At 54.4% G+C, this 21,549-nt stretch overlaps 1 protein-coding gene across 7 annotated transcripts in view; it reads right to left on the bottom strand.

Moving 5' to 3' along the window:
* Nucleotides 1-1,324: 1,324 nt before the first annotated feature.
* The window catches only part of LOC116956905 (bifunctional 3'-phosphoadenosine 5'-phosphosulfate synthase 1-like), a 74,310-nt gene continuing 54,085 nt past the window's right edge, over nt 1,325-21,549 (bottom strand). For 3 of the 7 annotated variants that reach the window (XM_076054859.1, XM_032978780.2, XM_032978779.2), the window contains exons 5-14: nt 16,196-16,314; nt 15,376-15,489; nt 14,683-14,794; nt 13,353-13,450; nt 9,603-9,710; nt 9,276-9,411; nt 8,061-8,329; nt 7,745-7,870; nt 6,047-6,150; nt 1,325-4,715 (exon numbers count right to left, since the gene is read on the bottom strand). In XM_076054859.1, coding sequence (XP_075910974.1) covers nt 4,577-4,715; nt 6,047-6,150; nt 7,745-7,870; nt 8,061-8,329; nt 9,276-9,411; nt 9,603-9,710; nt 13,353-13,450; nt 14,683-14,794; nt 15,376-15,489; nt 16,196-16,314 — 1,325 coding nt within the window. In that variant the 3' untranslated portion in view covers nt 1,325-4,576. Of the gene's footprint in view, nt 4,716-6,046; nt 6,151-6,556; nt 6,593-6,707; nt 6,744-7,085; nt 7,122-7,447; nt 7,528-7,744; nt 7,871-8,060; nt 8,330-9,275; nt 9,412-9,602; nt 9,711-13,352; nt 13,451-14,682; nt 14,795-15,375; nt 15,490-16,195; nt 16,315-21,549 lie in introns of those variants that run through there. The other 4 variants (XM_076054860.1, XM_076054862.1, XM_076054861.1 and 1 more) reach the window with 4 other exon arrangements.

Below are 21,549 nucleotides of genomic sequence, written 5' to 3'. Positions count from 1 at the left end.
AGACACGTGACCCCGTAGACACGTGACCCCGTGACCACGTAGACACGTGACCCTGTAGACACGTGACCCCGTAGACACGTGATCCCGTAGACACGTGATCCCGTGACCACGTAGACACGTGACCCCGTGACCCCGTAGACACGTGACCCCGTAGACACGTGATCCCGTAGACACGTGATCCCGTAGACACGTGATCCCGTAGACACGTGATCCGGAGTGTCCACAGAAAGGCTCCCAGGTGGGGGGGGGGGGGCTAGGGGGTGGTCACGTGTCTGGGGGATGGTCACGTGTCTGGGCGGAGCTCTCTTGGGATCGCGAGGGAGCTGGAAGGCTCCAGAAGGCGGGCGGACCCAGCCTCATCCCCGACCTCCACCACCTCCATCACCACCACCTCCATCATCACCTCCATCATCACCACCACCATCAACAACAACCGCCATTTGCCATTAAGTGGTGGTGACGTCACCACGACGCTTGTGCCAAGCTAGGTGCACGTTGAGGCCACGTGAAGTGTCGAACGCCCGCTGGCAGGTCACGGGGCAGACCCAGGTGCTACGGGTCGACTGAGATGACTGGCTGATGCACCACCTGTGCCCCCTACTGTGCATACCTGCTGTGCTTTAGCTACCCGGCGCTCTGCTCGTTGTTGTGAGCGTCGCTCCTCCACCCTCCGTTGTTGTTGGAGGGCGACTGCCTCCAACTGCCCAGTAGCAGCATCCTTCACGAGCCTCCTCCACAGAGGCCGATCTTCACACCGCTGGTACCAGTCATCGGCAAGTCCACTCAGCTCCACGTCCTCCCGTACCACATCACTCTCTCTCCTCTAGCCCGTGCCGCGCCTGTTTAGCCCCCTCGATCCGGCCGAACAAAAGCTGTTTCGGCATGCGGTGGCTGGGCATGCGGGCTACATGACCCAGCCAACGCAGCCTTGCCTGCCAGAGGAGCTCACTGATGGGACCTTGTCCAGATCTTTCAAGGATTTGTGAGCTCCTCACACAATCCAGCCTGCAGGTTAAACCCAGGATGGAACGTAGGCAGGGCCAGCCTAAATGTTTCTAACCGGTGAAGATGCTCCATTCAGGGGGTACATCTTCGCCATCACCACCATCACCACCACCTCCACAATCACCACCATCTCCACCACCACCATCACCTCCACCATCACCACCATCACCTCCATCACCTCCACCACCTCCACCAAGTGATGGTGACGTCACCACAGCGCCTGTGCCAGGCTAGGTGCACCAGGTCACGGGGCAGACCCAGCGGGTGCCACGGATTGTACCGACTGAGATGGGTAAACACCACAATTTCACCGCGCGTGTGATGGTTAAATGCGAGTAATTTTATTCCTTTGCAAAACAAAGTTTCTAATTGGTCTTACAACATCTGGACACAATCACCGTCTTGTCACTGCCGCAAAGGGGTGAGGACAAATCTTAGAGCGGGAATCACCCCGCGTTGCCTTCTCACCACGGGTACCCTGTGTGGTTCATGCGGTGACGTCAATGCAGTAACGTCAATGCAGTAACGTTAATGTTAACACTGCAACGTCAATGTTAACACAGTAATGTCAATGCAGCAACGTTAATGTTGACACAGTAATGTCAATGTTAACACAGTAATGTCAATGCAGCAACGTTAATGTTGACACAGTAATGTCAATGTTAACACAGTAATGTCAATGCAGCAACGTTAAAGTTAACACAGTAATGTCAATGTTAACACAGTAATGTCAATGCAGCAACGTTAATATTAACACAGCAACGTTAATGTTAACACAGTAATGTCAATGTTAACACAGTAATGTTAACACAGTAATGTTAACACAGTAATGTCAATGCAGCAATGTTAATGTTAACACAGTAATGTCAATGTTAGCACAGTAATGTCAATGCAGCAACGTTAATGTTAACACGTAATGTCAATGTTAACACAGTAATGTTAACACAGTAATGTCAATGTAGCAACGTTAATGTTAACACAGTAATGTCAATGTTAACACAGTAATGTTAACACAGTAATGTTAACACAGTAACGTTAATGTTAACATAGCAATGTTAACACAGTAATGTTAATGTTAACACAGCAATGTCAATGTTAACACAGTAATGTCAGCCGTTCCGGTAACGTATCAGCAGTGCCGGTAACGTATCGGCAGTACCGGTAACATATCGGCAGTACCGGTAACGTATCGGCAGTACCGGTAACGTATCGGCAGTACCGGTAACGTATCAGCAGTACCGGTAACGTATCGGCAGTACCGGTAATGTATCGGCAGTCCCGGTAACGTATCCGCAGTACCGGTAACGTATCGGCAGTACCGGTAACGTATCGGCAGTTGCCGGCACGGTGCAGCGATACCGGGTGCAGGTTTTGAGGTTCTGGTTTGGGCAGTGGGATCAGTGCGGGGGGAGGAGGGCAGCTCCTTCACACTCGGCTGGTCCGGAACACCGTGAGTTCACCGTGAATAGATAGATAGACGTGTCTATGTGTTTGTCTATATATAGTGTCTATATATAGTGTGTGTCTATGTGTGTGTCTATATATATAGCGTGTGTGTCTATGTGTGTGTCTGTGTGTATCTATATATAGTATGTGTCTATGTGTGTCTATATATAGTGTCTGTGTGTCTATATATAGAGTGTGTGTCTAGATATATAGTGTGTGTGTCTGTGTGTGTGTCTATATATATCCGGAGTCTGAGACCAGGAAAGGCAGAGGGCAGAGATGATCTCCCAAGCGAAATGCTGAGGGAGGGTGGCGTTTGTGCACAGACTGCCCTATATGACATCATAACAACAGTCTGGACCACTGGACGGGTTCCGCAGGATTGGAAGGATGCCATGGTGGTCCCCCTCTTTAAGAAGGGGGACCGCACAGACTGTAACAACTACAGGGTCATCTCACTCCTCAGTGTGCCGGGAAAGGTCCTGGCAAGGATTATTCAACAGCGCCTTGCCAGGCACGCTGAAGTGAGCCCCAATGCGGTTTCAGGAAAGGGCGGTCCTGCACAGATGCCATATTTTCTGTCCGTCTGCTACAGCAGAGGTGTAGGGAATTCCAGCAAGACCTACATCTCTGCTTTATTTACCTGGTCAAGGCCTATGATACCATCAGTAGGCCTGGGCTCTGAGTAGTTCTTCGTGCTTTTGGAGTACCTGACCCTCTGCTCACGATCATTAAGAACCTTCATGATGGTGAGCGGGCCCGGGTAAAACTACGTGGCCGGGAGTCAGAGCCATTCCCTGTACACCTTGGGGTGCGACAGGGATGTCCTCTGGCTCCCACATTATTTAACATCTATTTTGACCACGTAGTTTGTGAAGCCTTCAAAAGCTTTACCGGGGGAATCTCCATATGGCAGATATAATGGGAGGCTGATCGATGCCCGGGTGCGGTCTAGGGATGGCTCCCTATTGGTCAACCACGTTATGTATGCCGATGATTTGGTAATAGCCGCTCATTCAGAGGAGGAGTTGGAGATGCTACTGCTGAGACTGGAGCGTGCCACTAAGAGGTGGGGCCTTACCATCAGCCCCACCAAAACTAAGCACCTGCCTGGGGATTTGTACCATCGGACACTCCATCCCCACAACTCCCAATCGGTGATGGGGCAGTTGTGGAGAGAGTGGAGAGTTTCCCATACCTGGGCAGTGTGCTTATGACCGGCTCCAGTTTAACAGCAGAGGTCTCACCCCGAATCAATCGAGCGGCAATATCTTTTCATCGGTTGTGTAACGCTGTGTGAAAGCTACCTGGTCTGTCGCTCCGCACTAAGCTTCAGTTCTTCTCGGCCACGGTCATTCCCTCCCTTCTCTACGCTTGCGAAACGTGGACCCCCCTAATGGAACATCTTCGCCGGTTAGAAACATTTAGGCTGGCCTGCCTACGATCCATCCTGGGTTTAACCAGACTGGATTGTGTGAGGAGCTCACAAATCCTTGAAAGATCTGGGCAAGGTCCCATCGGTGAGCTCCTCCGGCGGGCAAGGCTGCGATGGCTGGGTCATGTAGCCCGCATGCCCAGCCACCGCATGCCGAAACAGCTTTTGTTCGGCCGGATTGAGGGGGCAAAGCGGGCGCGGCACGGGCTAGAGAAGAGATGGAGTGATGTGGTACAGGAGGACGTGGAGCTGAGTGGACTTGCCGATGACTGGTACCAGCGGTGTCAAGATCGGCCTCTGTGGAGGAGGCTCGTGAAGGATGCTACTGGGCAGTTGGAGGCAGTCGCCCTCCAAGAACAACGGAGGGCGGAGGAGCGACGCTCACAACAACGAGCGGAGCGCCGGGTGGCTAAAGCACAGCAGGTTGACACAGTAGGGGGCACAGGTGGTGCATCAGCCAGTCATCTCAGTCAGTCGACCCGTGGCACCTGGGTCTGCCCCGTGACCTCCTGCCAGAGGGCGTTCGACACTTCGCGTGGCCTCAGGGTGCACATAGCCTGGCACAAGCGTCGTGGTGACGTCACCGCCACTTAGTGGCGAATGGCGGTTGTTGTTGTTGTTGTTGTGTGTGTGTCTGTGTGTGTCTGTGTATGTGTATCCGTGTGTCTGTGTGTGTGTCTGTGTGTGTCTCTAGTCTTTGTCTAAGGAGCGGTAGTACTCTGTGAGCACTCTCCAGGCACGCGTGGACATGAACCCCTCCGGAGGGTCCACCGCCTCACGCGCCATCTTACGCATGCGCGTGCCGGAGATGAAGTCAAACTCGGCATGGCTACACACACACAGACACACACACAGACACACACACAGACACACACACAGACAGACACACACACAGACAGACACACAGACACACACACAGACACACACACACATGGAGAGAGACACACACAGACACACCCACACAGACACATACATGGAGAGACACACACACAGATACACACACACAGATACACACACACAGATACACAAATAGACACACACGGACACACACAGACACACACATGGAGAGAGACAGTGTTATCACCGGGGAGACAGAGACACCGTGAGACAGAAAGACACAGACAGAGACATGGAGAGAGAGACAGACAGAGAGACTATCCAAGCCATGCCACTTAATCTCACCCCAACTCACCACCCCAACTCACCACTCACCACCCCACTCACCATCCCACTCACCACTCACCACCCCACTCACCAACCCCACTCACCACTCACCACCCCACTCACCATCCCACTCACCACTCACCACCCCACTCACCACCCCCACTCACCACTCACCACCCCACTCACCACCCCACTCACCACTCACCACCCCACTCACCACCCCCACTCACCACCCCCACTCACCACTCACCACCCCCACTCACCACTCACCACCCCCACTCACCACTCACCACCCCCACTCACCACTCACCACCCTCACTCACCACCCCCACTCACCACTCACCACCCCCACTCAACGCTCACCATCCCACTCACCACCCCCACTCTCACCACTCACCACCCCCACTCACCCCTCACCACTCACCACTCACCACCCACACTCACCGCTCACCCCTCACCACCCCACTCACCACCCCCACTCACCCCCACTCACCACCCCACTCACCACCCCACTCACCACTCACCACCCCACTCACCACCCCCACTCACCACTCACCACCCCCACTCACCACCCCACTCACCACCCCACTCACCACCCCCACTCACCCCCACTCACCACCCCACTCACCACCCCCACTCACCACCCCACTCACCACCCCCACTCACCACTCACCACCCCACTAACCACCCCCACTCACCCCCACTCACCACCCCACTCACCACCCCACTCACCCCCACTCACCACCCCACTCACCACCCCACTCACCACCCCACTCATCCCTCACCACCCCACTCACCACTCCACTCACCACCCCACTCACCACCCCACTCACCCCTCACCACCCCACTCACCACCCCACTCACCACCCCACTCACCACTCACCACCCCACTCACCACCCCACTCACCACCCCACTCACCACTCACCACCCCACTCACCACTCACCACCCCCACTCACCACTCACCACCCCACTCACCACTCACCGCCCCACTCACCGCTCAGCGTCGTAGAACTCCATCTGCCGGGTGGCCGTGTTGTAGGCAGCCACTCTGAAGGGGATCACCTCCAGAGACGTGAGGCCAGGAGCCATCGTCAGTACCTGTAGACACCATCAGTCAGTCAGTCACTCAGTCAGTCACTCAGTCAGTCAGTCACTCAGTCAGTCAGTCAGGGAGCCACTCAGTCACTCAGTCAGTCACTCAGTCAGTCACTCAGTCAGTCAGTCACTCACTCAGTCAGTCGCTCAGTCAGTCACTCAGTCAGTCAGTCAGGGAGCCACTCAGTCACTCAGTCAGTCAGCCACTCTGAAGGGCATCACCTCCAGCGACGTGAGGCCAGGAGCCATCGTCAGTACCTGTAGACACCATCAGTCAGTCACTCAGTCAGTCACTCAGTCACTCAGTCAGTCAGTCAGTCACTCAGTCAGTCCGTCAGTCACTCAGTCACTCACTCAGTCAGTCAGTCACTCAGTCAGTCACTCAGTCAGCCACTCTGAAGGGGATCACCTCCAGCGACGTGAGGCCAGGAGCCATCGTCAGTACCTGTAGACACCATCAGTCAGTCAGTCACTCAGTCAGTCACTCAGTCAGTCAGTCACTCAGTCAGTCAGTCAGTCACTCAGTCAGTCACTCAGTCAGTCACTCTCACGGGGATCACCTCCAGCGACGTGAGGCCAGGAGCCATCGTCAGTACCTGTAGACACCATCAGCCAGTCACTCAGTCACTCAGTCAGTCACTCAACCAGTCAGTTAGTCACTCAGTCAGTCAGTCTGTCAGTCAGTCACTCAGTCACTCAGTCAGTCACTCAGTCAGTCAGTCACTCAGTCACTCAGTCAGTCACTCAGTGAGCCACTCTGAAGGGGATCACCTCCAGCGACGTGAGGCCAGGAGCCATCGTCAGTACCTGTAGACACCATCAGTCAGTCACTCAGTCAGTCAGTCAGGGAGCCACTCAGTCACTCAGTCAGTCACTCAGTCAGTCAATCACTCAGTCACTCAGTCAGTCACTCAGTGAGCCACTCTGAAGGGGATCACCTCCAGCGACGTGAGGCCAGGAGCCATCGTCAGTACCTGTAGACACCATCAGTCAGTCACTCAGTCAGTCACTCAGTCAGTCAGTCACTCAGTCAGTCAGTCACTCAGTCAGTCACTCAGTCAGTCACTCTCACGGGGATCACCTCCAGCGACGTGAGGCCAGGAGCCATCGTCAGTACCTGTAGACACCATCAGTCAGTCACTCAGTCAGTCAGTCAGGGAGCCACTCAGTCACTCAGTCAGTCACTCAGTCAGTCAGTCACTCAGTCAGTCACTCAGTCACTCACTCAGTCACTCAGTCAGTCAGTCACTCAGTCACTCACTCAGTCACTCAGTCAGTCAGTCAGTCACTCAGTCAGTCAGTCACTCAGTCAGTCACTCAGTCAGTCACTCTCACGGGGATCACCTCCAGCGACGTGAGGCCAGGAGCCATCGTCAGTACCTGTAGACACCATCAGTCAGTCAGTCACTCAGTCAGTCAGTCACTCAGTCAGTCAGGGAGCCACTCAGTCACTCAGTCAGTCACTCAGTCAGTCACTCAGTCAGTCAGTCAGTCACCACTCACCCACCCACTCACCCACCCACCCCCCCACCACCACCCCCCCACCCCCCCCACCACCACCCCCCCCCCCCCCACCACCCCCCCACCACCCCCCCACCTTAGCTCCGTGTGAGTGGTCGTAGAGATCCACTCCGCTCTCAGGGTGAGGCATCCCCGCTGGGTCTCGCCCCACGATGTAGAAGTTCGCTCCGGCAACCATCCGGCAGCGGCAGTGCCACTGAACCTGGTGGGGCATCATCACCATCACCATCATCACCAACATCATCATCATCACCATCATCACCATCATTACCACCACCATCATAACCATCATTACCATCATCACCATCATCACCATCATCATCATCACCATCATCACCACCATCACCCACTCACCCACCCACCCACTCACCCACCCACCCACCCACGCTCACCTCCGTAGGCCCGGCGTACATCATGGGCGAGGGGAAGATGGCGAGCACGGTGGTGAGCGGGTCCAGGACGCCGTCCTCCATGAGTGCGGCGTGCTGCCGCATGCGCCAGGCCAGCGGCACGTCGTCCTCCTTGGTCCAGCCGCCCAGCGGGTGCAGCAGCAGCACGGGGGAGCGGTACCCGCGGTCACGCAGGCGTCGCCGCGTGTCGCTCATCAGCAGCGCGTGCCCGTTGTGCACCGGGTTGCGGAGCTGGAAGGCGAAGACCGCGTCTGGGGTAGGGGAGAGAGACGGGGGGACGGTGGGGGAGTTAGACACGCAGAGAGACACACACAGAGACACACACAGACACGCGGAGAGACACAGAGACACACAGAGACACGCAGAGAGAGACAGACACACAGAGAGACACACAGAGAGACACACACAGGCACGCAGAGAGACAAACAGAGAGACACGCGGAGAAAGACACAGACACACAGAGAGGCACAAAGACACACAGATAGACACACAGAGAGACACACAGAGAGACACACACAGACACACGGAGACACAGACACACAGACACACAGACAGACACACAGACACGCAGACAGACACACACAGAGACACACACAGACACGCAGAGGCACAGAGAGACACACAGAGAGACACACGGAGAGAGACAGACACACAGAGAGACACACAGAAACACAGATAGACACAGAGAGATACACACAGAGACACACACAGAGACACACAGAGAGACACATAGAGAGAGACAGACACACAGAGAGACACACAGAGACACACACAGAGACACACAGAGAGACACACAGAGAGAGACACACACAGAGAGACACACAGAGACACACACAGAGACACACAGAGAGACACACAGAGAGAGACACACACAGAGAGACACACAGAGACACACACAGAGACACACAGAGAGACACACAGAGAGACACACAGAGAGAGACACACACAGATAGACACACAGACACACACACAGACACACACACACACAGACACACAGAGACACACATAGACACACAGAGACACACACACAGACACAGACAGACATAGACACATAGACACACACAGACATAGACACACACACACAGACACACACACACAGACACACACATAGACACACACACAGACACACACAGAAACACAGAGACACACACAGACATAGACAGACAGAGGTGCCCTCTCCGTGGCGGTATGGCTGACCGGCGTTGAGTTGACGGAACTTTGTGCGCAGCTCAGCGGGCGTCAGTCGGTACTCGTCAAGACCGTCACCCCAGCGGATTCGCTCCGGCACCTCCAAGTCACCGCCCACTAGCCAATCGCCACTCTGTAGCACCATCTGGTGGAGATGGGGAGAGATGGGGGGAGATGGGGGGGAGATGGGGGGGGAGATGGGCGTAAGTCGGTACTCGTCAAGGCCGTCACCGCCCACAAGCCACTCGCCACTCTGTAGCACCATCTGGTGGATATGGGGGGTAGTGTTAGAGTTGTTAGAGTTGTTAGTGTTGTTGTTGTGGTGGTTGTTGTCACCTTGATGTAGGGGTGTTCCTTGCAGGTGGTGCCCCACTGCCTGGCACAGCGCTCCTCCTTGCGGTGCGGAAAGAACTCCAAATTACGCAGCACAGCGACTTTCACCCCCTGTGACACACACACAGACACACACAGACACACACACACAGACACACAATCACTGTGTGTGTGTATCACTGTGTGTGTGTGTGTATCACTGTGTGTGTGTGTGTATCACTGTGTGTGTATCGCTGTGTATCACTGTGTGTGAGTACATGTGCGTACCACTGTGTGTGTGTCACTGTGTGTATGTGTATGAGTACGTGTGTGTATCACTGTGTGTGTGTGTATCACTGTGTATCACTGTGTGTGAGTACGTGTGTGTATCACTGTGTGTGTGTATCACTGTGTGTGTCACTGTGTGTGTGTGTGAGTACGTGTGTGTATCACTGTTGGGAGCTGGACCGGTACTGCCTGGATCTCTGTGGCATTCAGGAGGTCCGGTGGACCGGTTCTGGCTCCTGCCACCATGAGGGGTGGACAGTCCTCTACTCGGGGCAGCAGATTGCCAAACAAAAGGGTGTGGCTCTTTTTTTGAACAAAAGAATGAAGGGGGCGTGGGAGCGTGGCGGTGAGGTGTAGGAAGCTGTAAGCCCCAAGCTACTTTGGGCTCGCCTTCCCATCAACCGGAGGCGAGGAGTGGTGGTCGTGGTTACTTATGCCCACACCAAAGACGAACATCCGTGGAGGGATGCAGGCAAAGCCGATGAGTCAGATGGCTTCTATGACCTGTCACAGGTGCTGGCTAAAGTGGCCCCTCGGATGGAGTCATCATGTTGGGTGACTTCAATGCCCGAGTTGGTCATGATGCTGGCACCTGGTCTGGAGTGATTGGAGGACATGGGCCAGATCAGCTCAATAACAACGGTAGGAGGCTGCTAGATTTTTGTGCAGCCCATGGGCTTGTACTTACCAACACGCTGTTCCGGCACCGGTGCATCCACACAACATCATGGATGCATGCCGGGTCCAAGCAAGAACATCTGCTGGACTACATAGTGATGGACCAGAGCATGCGAGCCCATGTCCTTGACACCAGTACCTACCGTGGAGCTTATCTGCCCTCTGACCATCGACTAGTCATCTGTAAGATGCGCCTGCCATTCTTCCACTCCGGCGGTGGGTGTACACCCAGGACCCCATTCCAAACTAAAGTGGCCTGGTCTAAGTTATCTGATGAAAGTTGCAAGCGAGAATTTTATCATCGCTTGCTGCTGGGGCTGGCATCATCCCACACTCCTCCTGATGTCAAGGGTAAATGGGCGAGGTTAAGGACTGTGACTCAAGCAGCTGCAATGGCTGCTTTGGGTATGTGGTCCAGACCTCCCCAGAAACCCTGGCTGACAGAAGAGGTGTTCAGGATGGTTGAGAAAAAGCGACATGCCCACTGTCATCGGCTACAGAATCCCACGTCAGAGAATGAGGAGGCTTACCGCAGCTTTCGCTCGGATGTTCGGAGAGCCGTGAGGCGCTGAAGGATGGGTGGTGGTCGCGGGTTGCTGAGGAGATGGAGTCTGCCTCAGTGGCCCGCGATCACAAATCTCTATTTAACTCCATCAAAAACGTAAACTGCAGCACCACACCTATTGCCATCATTTGGGGAAAAAACGGTGATCCAATCTCCAACCCCCAGGAACAGGTTTGCAGATTTGCTGAGCATTTGTGTGAGGTCCTGGGGGAGGGGAAATCCATCAGCCAGGAAAACATCGTGGCACAAAGTGGGATGACCCTGCTGAGGCTGCGGTGCCTCAAATATGGGAAGAAGTCACCCCCTGTGAGTGGCTGGCTGAGGTGCCATCTGTTGAGGAAGTACTGAAGGTGATCCGGAGTCTGAGACCAGGAAAGGCACCGGGAAGAGATGATCTCCCAAGCGAAATGCTGAGGGAAGGTGGCGTTTGTGCACAGACTGCCCTATATGACATCATAACAACAGTCTGGACCACTGGACGGGTTCCGCAGGATTGGATGAATGCCCTGGCGGTCTCCCTCTTGAAGAAGCGGGACCCACAGACTGTAACAACTACAGGGGTATCTCACTCCTCAGTGTGCCGGGAAAGGTCCTGGAAAAGATTATTCAACATCGCCTTGCCAGGCATGCTGAAGAGAGGCTTGTGGAGCCCCAATGCAGTTTCAGGAAAGGGCGGTCCTGCACAGATGCCATATTTTCTGTCCGTCTGCTACAGCAGAGGTGTATCGAATTCCAGCAAGACCTACATCTCTGCTTTATTGACCTGGTCAAGGCCTATGATACCATCAGTAGGCCTGGGCTCTTGGTTGTTATTCGTACTTTAGGAGTCCCTGACCCTCTGCTCACGATCATTAACGACCTTCATGATGGTGAGCGGGCCCGGGTAAAACTAGGTGGCTGGGAGTCAGAGCCATTCCCTGTACACCTTGGGGTGCGACAGGGATGTCCTCTGGCTCCCACATTATTTAACATCTATTTTGACCACGTAGTTCGTGAAGCCTTCAATAGCTGTACCGGGGGAATCTCCATTTGGTACAGATATAATGGGAGGCTGATCGATGCCCAGGTGCGGTCAAGGGATGGCTCCCTATTGCTCAACCACGTTATGTATGCCGATGATTTGGTAATAGCTGCTCATTCAGAGGAGGAGTTGGAGACGCTGCTGCTGAGACTGGAGCGTGCCACTAAGAGATGGGGCCTTATCATCAGCTCCACCAAAACTAAGCACCTGCCTGGGTATTTTGTACCATCGGACACTCCACCCCCACAACTCCCAATCGGTGATGGGGCAGTTGTGGAGAGAGTGGAGAGTTTCCCATACCTGGGCAGTGTGCTTATGACTGGCTCCAGGTTAACAGCACAGGTCTCACTCTGAATCAGTCGAGCGGCAATATCTTTTCATCGGTTGCGTAACGCTGTGTGGAAGCTATCTGGTCTGTCGCTCCGCACTAAGCTTCAGGTCTTCTCGGCCACGGTCATTCCCTCCCTTCTTTACGCTTGCAAAACGTGGACCCCCCTAATGGAACATCTTCGCCGGTTAGAAACATTTAGGCTGGCCTGCCTACGATCCATCCTGGGTTTAACCAGACTGGATCGTGTGAGGAGCTCACAAATCCTTGAAAGATCTGGGCAAGGTCCCATCGGTGAGCTCCTCCGGCGGGCAAGGCTGCGAAGGCTGGGTCATGTAGCCCGCATGCCCAGCCACCGCATGCCGAAACAGCTTTTGTTCGGCCGGATCGAGGGGGCTAAACGTGCGCGGCACGGGCTAGAGAAGAGATGGAGTGATGTGGTGCAGGAGGACGTAGAGCTGAGTGGACTTGCCGATGACTGGTACCAGCGGTGTCAAGATCGGCCTCTGTGGAGGAGGCTCGTGAAGGACGCTACTGGGCAGTTGGAGGTAGTCGCCCTCCAACAACAACGGAGGGTGGAGGAGCGACGCTCAGAACAACGAGCGGAGCGCCGGGTGGCTAAAGCACAGCAGGTTGGCACAGTAGGGGGCACAGGTGGTGCATCAGCCAGTCATCTCAGTCAGTCGACCCATGGCACCTGGGTCTGCCCCGTGACCTCCTGCCAGCGGGCGTTCGACACTTCACGTGGCCTCAGGGTGCACATAGCCTGGCACAAGCGTCGTGGTGACGTCACCGCCACTTAGTGGCGAATGGCGGTTGTTGTTGTTGTTGTGTGTGTATCACACTCTGTGTGTGTGTATCACTGTGTGTGTATCACACTCTGTGTGTGTGTACCTGGTATGCGAGGGCGATGGCCGCACTTCCCTCTAGCCGCTGTTTGTCCTCCGTGGACACGGGAAGCACCACAGGGACAGACAGATTCATCACCCCACCTGTGAGACACGGCAGGTAGACACAGAGTAGTCGGTGAGTGAGTAAGTGAGTGGGTGAGTGGGTGAGTGGGTGGGTGAGTGGTGAGTGAGTGAGTGGGTGAGTGGGTGAGTGGTGAGTGAGTGAGTGGGTGAGTGGGTGGGTGAGTGGGTGAGTGGGTGGGTGAGTGGTGAGTGAGTGAGTGGGTGAGTGAGTGGGTGAGTGGGTGAGTGGGTGAGTGAGTGCGTGAGTGGGTGAGTGAGTGAGTGGGTGAGTGGGTGAGTGGTGAGTGAGTGAGTGGGTGAGTGGGTGGGTGAGTGAGTGAGTGAGTGTGTGAGTGAGTGGGTGTGTGAGTGAGTGGGTGAGTGAGTGTGTGAGTGGGTGAGTGAGTGTGTGAGTGGGTGAGTGAATGTGTGAGTGAGTGGGTGAGTGAGTGGATGAGTGATGAGTGAGTGAGTGGGTGAGTGGGTGAGTGGGTGGGTGAGTGGGTGAGTGAGTGAGTGGTGAGTGAGTGAGTGAGTGGGAGAGTGGGTGAGTGAGTGAGTGGGTGAGTGGGTGAGTGAGTGAGTGGGTGAGTGAGTGAGTGGGTGAGTGGGTGAGTAAGTGAGTGAGTGAGTGGGTGAGTGGGTGAGTGGTGAGTGAGTGAGTGGGTGGGTGAGTGGGTGAGTGAGTGAGTGAGTGGGTGAGTGGGTGAGTGAGTGAGTGGGTGAGTGGGTGAGTGAGTGGGTGAGTGGGTGAGTGGGTGAGTGAGTGGGTGAGTGGTGAGTGAATAAGTGAGTGGGTGGGTGAGTGAGTGAGTGGGTGAGTGGTGAGTGAGTGAGTGAGTGGGTGAGTGAGTGGGTAAGTGGGTGAGTGAGTGGGTGAGTGGTGAGTGAGTGAGTGAGAGGGTGAGTGGGTGAGTGAGTGGCTGAGTGAGTGATTGGGTGAGTGGGTGAGTGAGTGAGTGGCTGAGTGGGTGATTGGGTGGGTGAGTGAGTGGATGATTGGGTGGGTGAGTGAGTGTGGGTGAGTGGGTGGGTGGGTAAGTGGGTGAGTGAGTGAGTTAGTGTGTGAGTGGGTGAGTGAGTGAGTGAGTGGGTGAGTGAGTGAGTGCGTGGGTGAGTGAGTGAGTGAGTGGGTGAGTGAGTGAGTGAGTGAGTGGGTGAGTGAGTGGGTGAGTGAGTGGGTGAGTGAGTGAGTGAGTGTGTGAATGGGTGGGTGAGTGGAAGAGGCAGTGAGTGGGTGAGTGTTTGAGTGGTGAGTGAGTGGTGAGCACCATCAAGCAGGCAGTTGAAGTGTAGACACTGCAAGTACTCCCTCTCACGCATGAAGCCAGCCAGAGGCGTAGCCCAGCCCTCAGACAGCACCTGCACCCACTGCAGGTCCAACTGCACAAAGACAAATATCACTCACTCACCCACTCACACACTCATTCACTCACACACTCACTCACACACTCACTCACTCACACACCCACTCACTCACACAGTCACTCACTCACCCACTCACACACTCACTCACTCACCCACCCACTCACTCACACACTCACTCACACACCCACTCACTCACGCACTCACTCACTCACTCACACACTCACTCACGCACTCACTCACTCACTCACACACTCACTCACACACTCACTCACTCACTCACAGACCCACTCACTCACTCACACACTCACTCACTCACCCACACACTCACTCACCCACACACTCACTCACGCACGCACTCACTCACTCACTCACTCACACACTCACTCACTCACACACTCACTCACTCACTCACCCACACACTCACTCACACACCCACTCACTCACACACTCACTCACTCACTCACCCACACACTCACTCACACACCCACTCACTCACACACTCACTCACCCACACACTCACACACTCACTCACAGACCCACTCACTCACTCACCCACACACTCACCCACTCACTCACTCACTCACCCACACACTCACCTCTGTGATGCTCAGTGTGGGCAGGTTTTGCATCTCGGCCTGCAGGCCGCTGACGGCGTTCTCAGCTGCGAAGAGTTCCTTGACTTCCACTGTGGCAGACATGGGAACTATACCCTGTGTGTGTGACACACACAGTGACACACACAGTGACACACACAGTGAGTGACACAGTGAGTGACACAGTGACACACAAAGTGACACACACAGTGATACACACAGTGATACACACAGTGACACACACAGTGACACACACACAGTGACACGCACAGTGACACACACACACAGTGACACACCCAGTGAGTGACACAGTGAGTGACACACACAGTGACACACACAGTGAGTGACACACACAGTGAGTGACACAGTGAGTGACACACACAGTGACACAGTGAGTGACACAGTGACAGTGAGTGACAAGGTGACACACACAGTGACACACACAGTGAGTGACACACACAGTGAGTGACACAGTGAGTGACACAATGAGTGACACAGTGAGTGACACAGTGAGTGAGTGACACAGTAAGTGACACACACAGTGAGTGACACAGTGAGTGAGTGACACAGTGAGTGACACAGTGAGTGAGTGATTTACCCTCTCCTACAAGAGCTCCACTATCCGCATGACACACACAGTGAGTAACACAGTGAGTGACACACACAGTGAGTGACACAGTGAGTGACACAGTGAGTGACACACACAGTGAGTGACGCAGTGAGTGACACAGTGAGTAACACAGTGAGTGACACACACAGTGAGTGACACAGTGAGTGACACAGTGAGTGACACAGTGAGTGACACAGTGAGTGAGTGTTTTACCCCCTCCTGCAAGAGCTCCACTATCCGCATGACACATTCGTCGATGGTCGTTTCGCTCGTCTTGAGCACGAGGTCCGGAGTCTCCGGCTTGTCGTACGTAGAGTCAATACCGGTGAAGCCTGCACACACACAGTCACACACAGTCACACACACAGTGTACACAGTGTACACACACACACACAGGCACACACACAGTCACACACAGTCACACACACAGTCACACACAGTCACACAGACACATACACACACAGTATACACACAGTCACACACAGTCACACACAGTCACACAGACACATACACACACAGTCACACACAGTCACACACAGTCACACAGACACATACATACACAGTGTACACACAGTCACACACAGTCACACACAGTCACACAGACAGATACACACACAGTGTACACACATACAGTCACACACAGTCACACACAGTCACACAGACACATACACTCACAGTATACACACAGTCACACACAGTCACACACAGTCACACAGACACATACACACACAGTATACACACAGTCACACACAGTCACACACACACAGGCACACACACAGTCACACACAGTCACACACAGTCACACAGACACATACACACACAGTATACACACAGTCACACACAGTCACACACACACAGGCACACACACAGTCACACACAGTCACACACAGTCACACAGACACATACTCACACAGTGTACACACATACAGTGTACACAGTGTACACACACACAGTCACACACAGTCACACAGACAGATACACACACAGTGTACACACACACAGTGTACAAAGTGTACACACACACAGGCACACGCACAGTCACACACAGTCACACACAGTCACACAGACAGATACACACAGTGTACACACACACAGTGAACACAGTGTACACACACACAGTGTACACAGTGTACACACACACAGTGTACACAGTGTACACACACACACACAGGCACACACGCACAGTCACACACAGTCACACACAGTCACACAGACAGATACACACACAGTGTACACACACACAGTGTACACAGTCACACAGACAGATACACACAGTGTACACACACAGTGTACACACACAGTCACACACAGTCACACAGACACATACACACACAGTGTACACACACACAGTCACACACAGCCACACAGACAGATACACACAGTGTACACACACACAATGTACACAGCGTACACACACAGTGTACACTGTGTACACACACACACAAACAGGCACACACACAGTCACACAGACAGATGCACACACAGTGTACACACACACAGTGTACACAGTGTACACACACACACAGGCACACACGCACAGTCACACACAGTCACACACAGTCACACGGACAGATACACAGTGTACACACACAAACAGGCACACACGCACAGTCACACACAGTCACACAGACAGATGCACACACAGTGTACACACACACAGTGTACACAGTGTACACACATACACAGGCACACACGCACAGTCACACACAGTCACACACAGTTACACGGACAGATACTCACACAGTGTACACACACACAGTGTACACAGTGTACACACACAGGCACACACAGTCACACACACACACAGTCACATACAGTCACACACAGTCACACAGACAGATACACAGTGTACACAAACAGTGTGTACACTGTGTACACACACACACAGGCACACACACAGTCACACACAGTCACACACACTCACACACAGTGTACACATACACACACAGTGTACACAGTGTACACACACACAGGCACACACGCACAGTCACACACAGTGACACACAGTCACACACAGGATACACACAGTCACACACAGTCACACACACTCAAACACACTCACACACAGTCACACAGACACACACACACAGTGTACACACACACACAGTGTACACGCACACACAGTCACACACACACAATCACACACACAGTGTACACACACACACACAGTCACACACACACACAGTGTACACACACACACACAGTCACACACAGTGTACACACACTCACACACAGTCACACACAGTCACACACACACACAGTCACACACACAGTCACACACAGTCACAGACACACCACAGTGTACACACACACAGTCACACACACAGTCACACAGTGTACAGACACACAGTGTATACACACACAGACACACACACAGTGTACACACACACACAGGCACACACACACACGTGTACACACAAACACACAAAGATCCCCCGTGTAGCCTGTAACAGGCTGTAGGGGCAAGTGCTGCTAGCGAGCAGCACCTGTGAAGGCCACCGGCACGGCACAGGAGGGGGTGGGTGGCCAGCACCACCACCACTACACCACCACTACACCACCACCACCACTACACCACCACCACCACCACTACACCACCACCACCACTACACCACCACCACACCACCACTACACCACCACCACTACACTACACCACCACTACCACTACACCAAGACTACACCACCACGACACCACCACCACCACCACTACACCACCACCAATACACCACCGCTACATCGCTACACCAGGTACTCATTTGAGGCTGAGCCGACCTAGGGGAGGCCCAAGACCGGTTGAGAGAATCGTCACTGGTGTTGTTGGCCGTGAGCGGGAACTGAACTCGGGTCGTCGGGTTCATAGCGCAGCGTAGCGCTAACCACTACACTGGTCCGGGAAAAACAACCCCATATCTCCTCGTGGTGCCGGACGGCAACACTGTGGTGGGCAGTGCCGTGGGGGAGGGCCAACTGAGATGGCCTTACCCCTCATGGCGTTTGTAGCCACCACAGTGGCCAAATGGGGGCTCTGGATGGGTACGAGGGGCTGGTAACCCCTCCACCTTCAATAAATTACCAGTAATCCACGAATAAGCTTGTGCCTGAGGCCCCGGGGGGACAGGCATCTATGACGTCTCCTGGCCAAACCCCATTTGGCGGAGCCAGGAGATTGGGGCTCCTCCAGAAACAACGAAAAGCCACTACGGATGGCCAAGTGGAATGTTCGAACACTCACTGCGGAGGAGAGGCTGCCACTCCTCTGTCGGGAGCTGGACCGGTACCACCTGGATCTCTGTGGCATTCAGGAGGTCCGGTGGACCGGCTCTGGCTCCTGCCACCATGAGGGGTGGACAGTCCTCTACTCGGGGCAGGAGACTACCAAACAACAGGGTGAGGCTCTTCTTCAAAATAATGAAGGGGGCGTGGGAGCATGGTGGTGAGGTGTGGGAAGCTGTAAGCGCCAGGCTACTTTGGGCTCGCCTTCCCATCAACCGGAGGCGAGGAGTGGTGGTCGTGGTTATTTATGCCCCCACCGAATACGAACATCCGTGGAGGGATGCAGGCAAAGCCGATGAGTCAGATGCCTTCTATGACCTCCTGTCAAAGGTGCTGGCTAAAGTGGCCCCTCGGATGGAGTCATCATGTTGGGTGACTTCAATGCCCGAGTTGGTCATGATACTGGCACCTGGTCTGGAGTGATTGGAGGGCATGGGTCAGATCAGCTCAATAACAACAGCAGGAGGCTGCTAGATTTTTGTGCAGCCCATGGGCTTGTAATTACCAACACACTGTTCCGGCATCGGCGCATCCACACAACTTCATGGATGCATGCCGGGTCCAAGCAAGAACATCTGCTACACTACGTAGTGATGGAACAGCTGGGAAATAGGCAAGGCTTAGGACCGTGGCTCATGCAGCTGCAATGGCTGCTTTGGGTACACGGTCCAGACCTCCCCAGAGATCCTGGCTGACAGAGGAGGTGTTCAGACTGGCTGAGAAAAAGCGACAGGCCCACTGTCATCGGCTACAGAATCCCACGTCGGAGAATGAGGAGGCTTACCGCAGCCTTCGCTCGGAGGTTTGGAGAGCCGTGAGGCTCTGCAAGGATGGGTGGTGGTCACGGGTTGCTGAGGAGATGGAGTCTGCCTCAATGGCCCGCGATCACAAATCGCTCACTAACTCCATCAAAAAAGTAACCTGCAGCGCCACACCTATTACCATCATTAGGGGAAAGAACGGTGATCCAATCGCCAACCGCCAGGAACAGGTTTGCAGATTTGCTGAGCATTTCTGTGAAGTCCTGGGGGAGGGGAAATCCCTCAGCCAGGAAAACATCGTGGCACAAAGTGGGGATGTCCCTGCTGAGGCTGCGGTGCCTCAAATATTGGAAGAAGTCACCGCCTGTGAGTGGCTGGCTGAGGTGCCATCTGTTGAGGAAGTACTGAAGGCGATCCGGAGTCTGAGACCAGGAAAGGCACCGAGCAGATATGATCTCCCAAGCGAAATGCTGAGGGAGGGTGGCGTTTGCGCGCAGACTGCCCTATATGACATCATAACAGCGGTCTTGATCACTGGACGGGTTCCACAGGATTGGAAGGATGCCCTGGTGGTCCCCCTCTCTAAGAAGGGGGACCGCACAGACTGTAACAACTACAGGGGCATCTCACTCCTCAGTGTGCCGGGAAAGGTCCTGGCAAGGATTATTCAACATTGCCTTGCTAGGCACGCTGAGGAGAGGCTTGCGGAGCCCCAATGCGGTTTCAGGAAACGGTGGTCCTGCATAGATGCCATATTTTCTGTCCGTCTGCAACAGCAGAGGTGTAGGAAATTCCAACAAAACTTACATCTCTGCTTTATAGACCTGGTCAAGGCCTATGATACCGGTTAGTAACATTGTGGCTGGCCTGCCTATGATCCATCCTGGGTTTAACCAGACTGGATTGTGTGAGGAGCTCACAAATCCTTGAAAGATCTGGGCAAGGTCCCATCGGTGAGCTCCTCCGGCGGGCAAGGCTGCGATGGCTGGGTCATGTAGCCCGCATGCTCAGCCACCGCATGCCTAAACAGCTTTTGTTCGGCCGGATCGAGGGGGCTAAACGGGCGCGGTACGGGCTAGCGAAGAGATGGAGTGATGTGGTACAGGAGGACGTGGAGCTGAGTGGACTTGCCGATGACTGGTACCAGCGGTGTCAAGATCGGCCTCTGTGGAGGAGGCTCGTGAAGGACGCTACTGTGCAGTTGGAGGTAGTCGCCCTCCAACAACAACGGAGGGCGGAGGAGCGACACTCACAAAAACGAGCGGAGCGCCGGGTGGCTAAAGCACAACCGGTTGGCACAGTAGGGGGCACAGTTGGTGCATCAGCCAGTCATCTCAGTCAGTTGAGCTGTGGCACCTGGGTCTGCCCCGTGACCTCCTGCCAGCGGGCGTTCGACACTCCACGTGGCCTCAAGGTGCACATGTCCTGGCACAAGCGTCGTGGTGACGTCACCGCCACTTAGTGGCGAATGGCGGTTGTTGTTGTGTCTGTGTGTGTGTCTGTGTCTGTGTGTCTGTGTCTGTGTGTCTGTGT

Source organism: Petromyzon marinus, chromosome 68 (genome assembly GCF_048934315.1).
Source record: "Petromyzon marinus isolate PM22_M1 ecotype Great Lakes invasive population chromosome 68, UKy_Petmar_22M1.pri1.0, whole genome shotgun sequence".
Lineage (NCBI taxonomy): Eukaryota > Metazoa > Chordata > Hyperoartia > Petromyzontiformes > Petromyzontidae > Petromyzon > Petromyzon marinus.
Note: the sequence above shows the minus strand (reverse complement) of the source record. Positions and strands in the feature narration are given on the sequence as shown.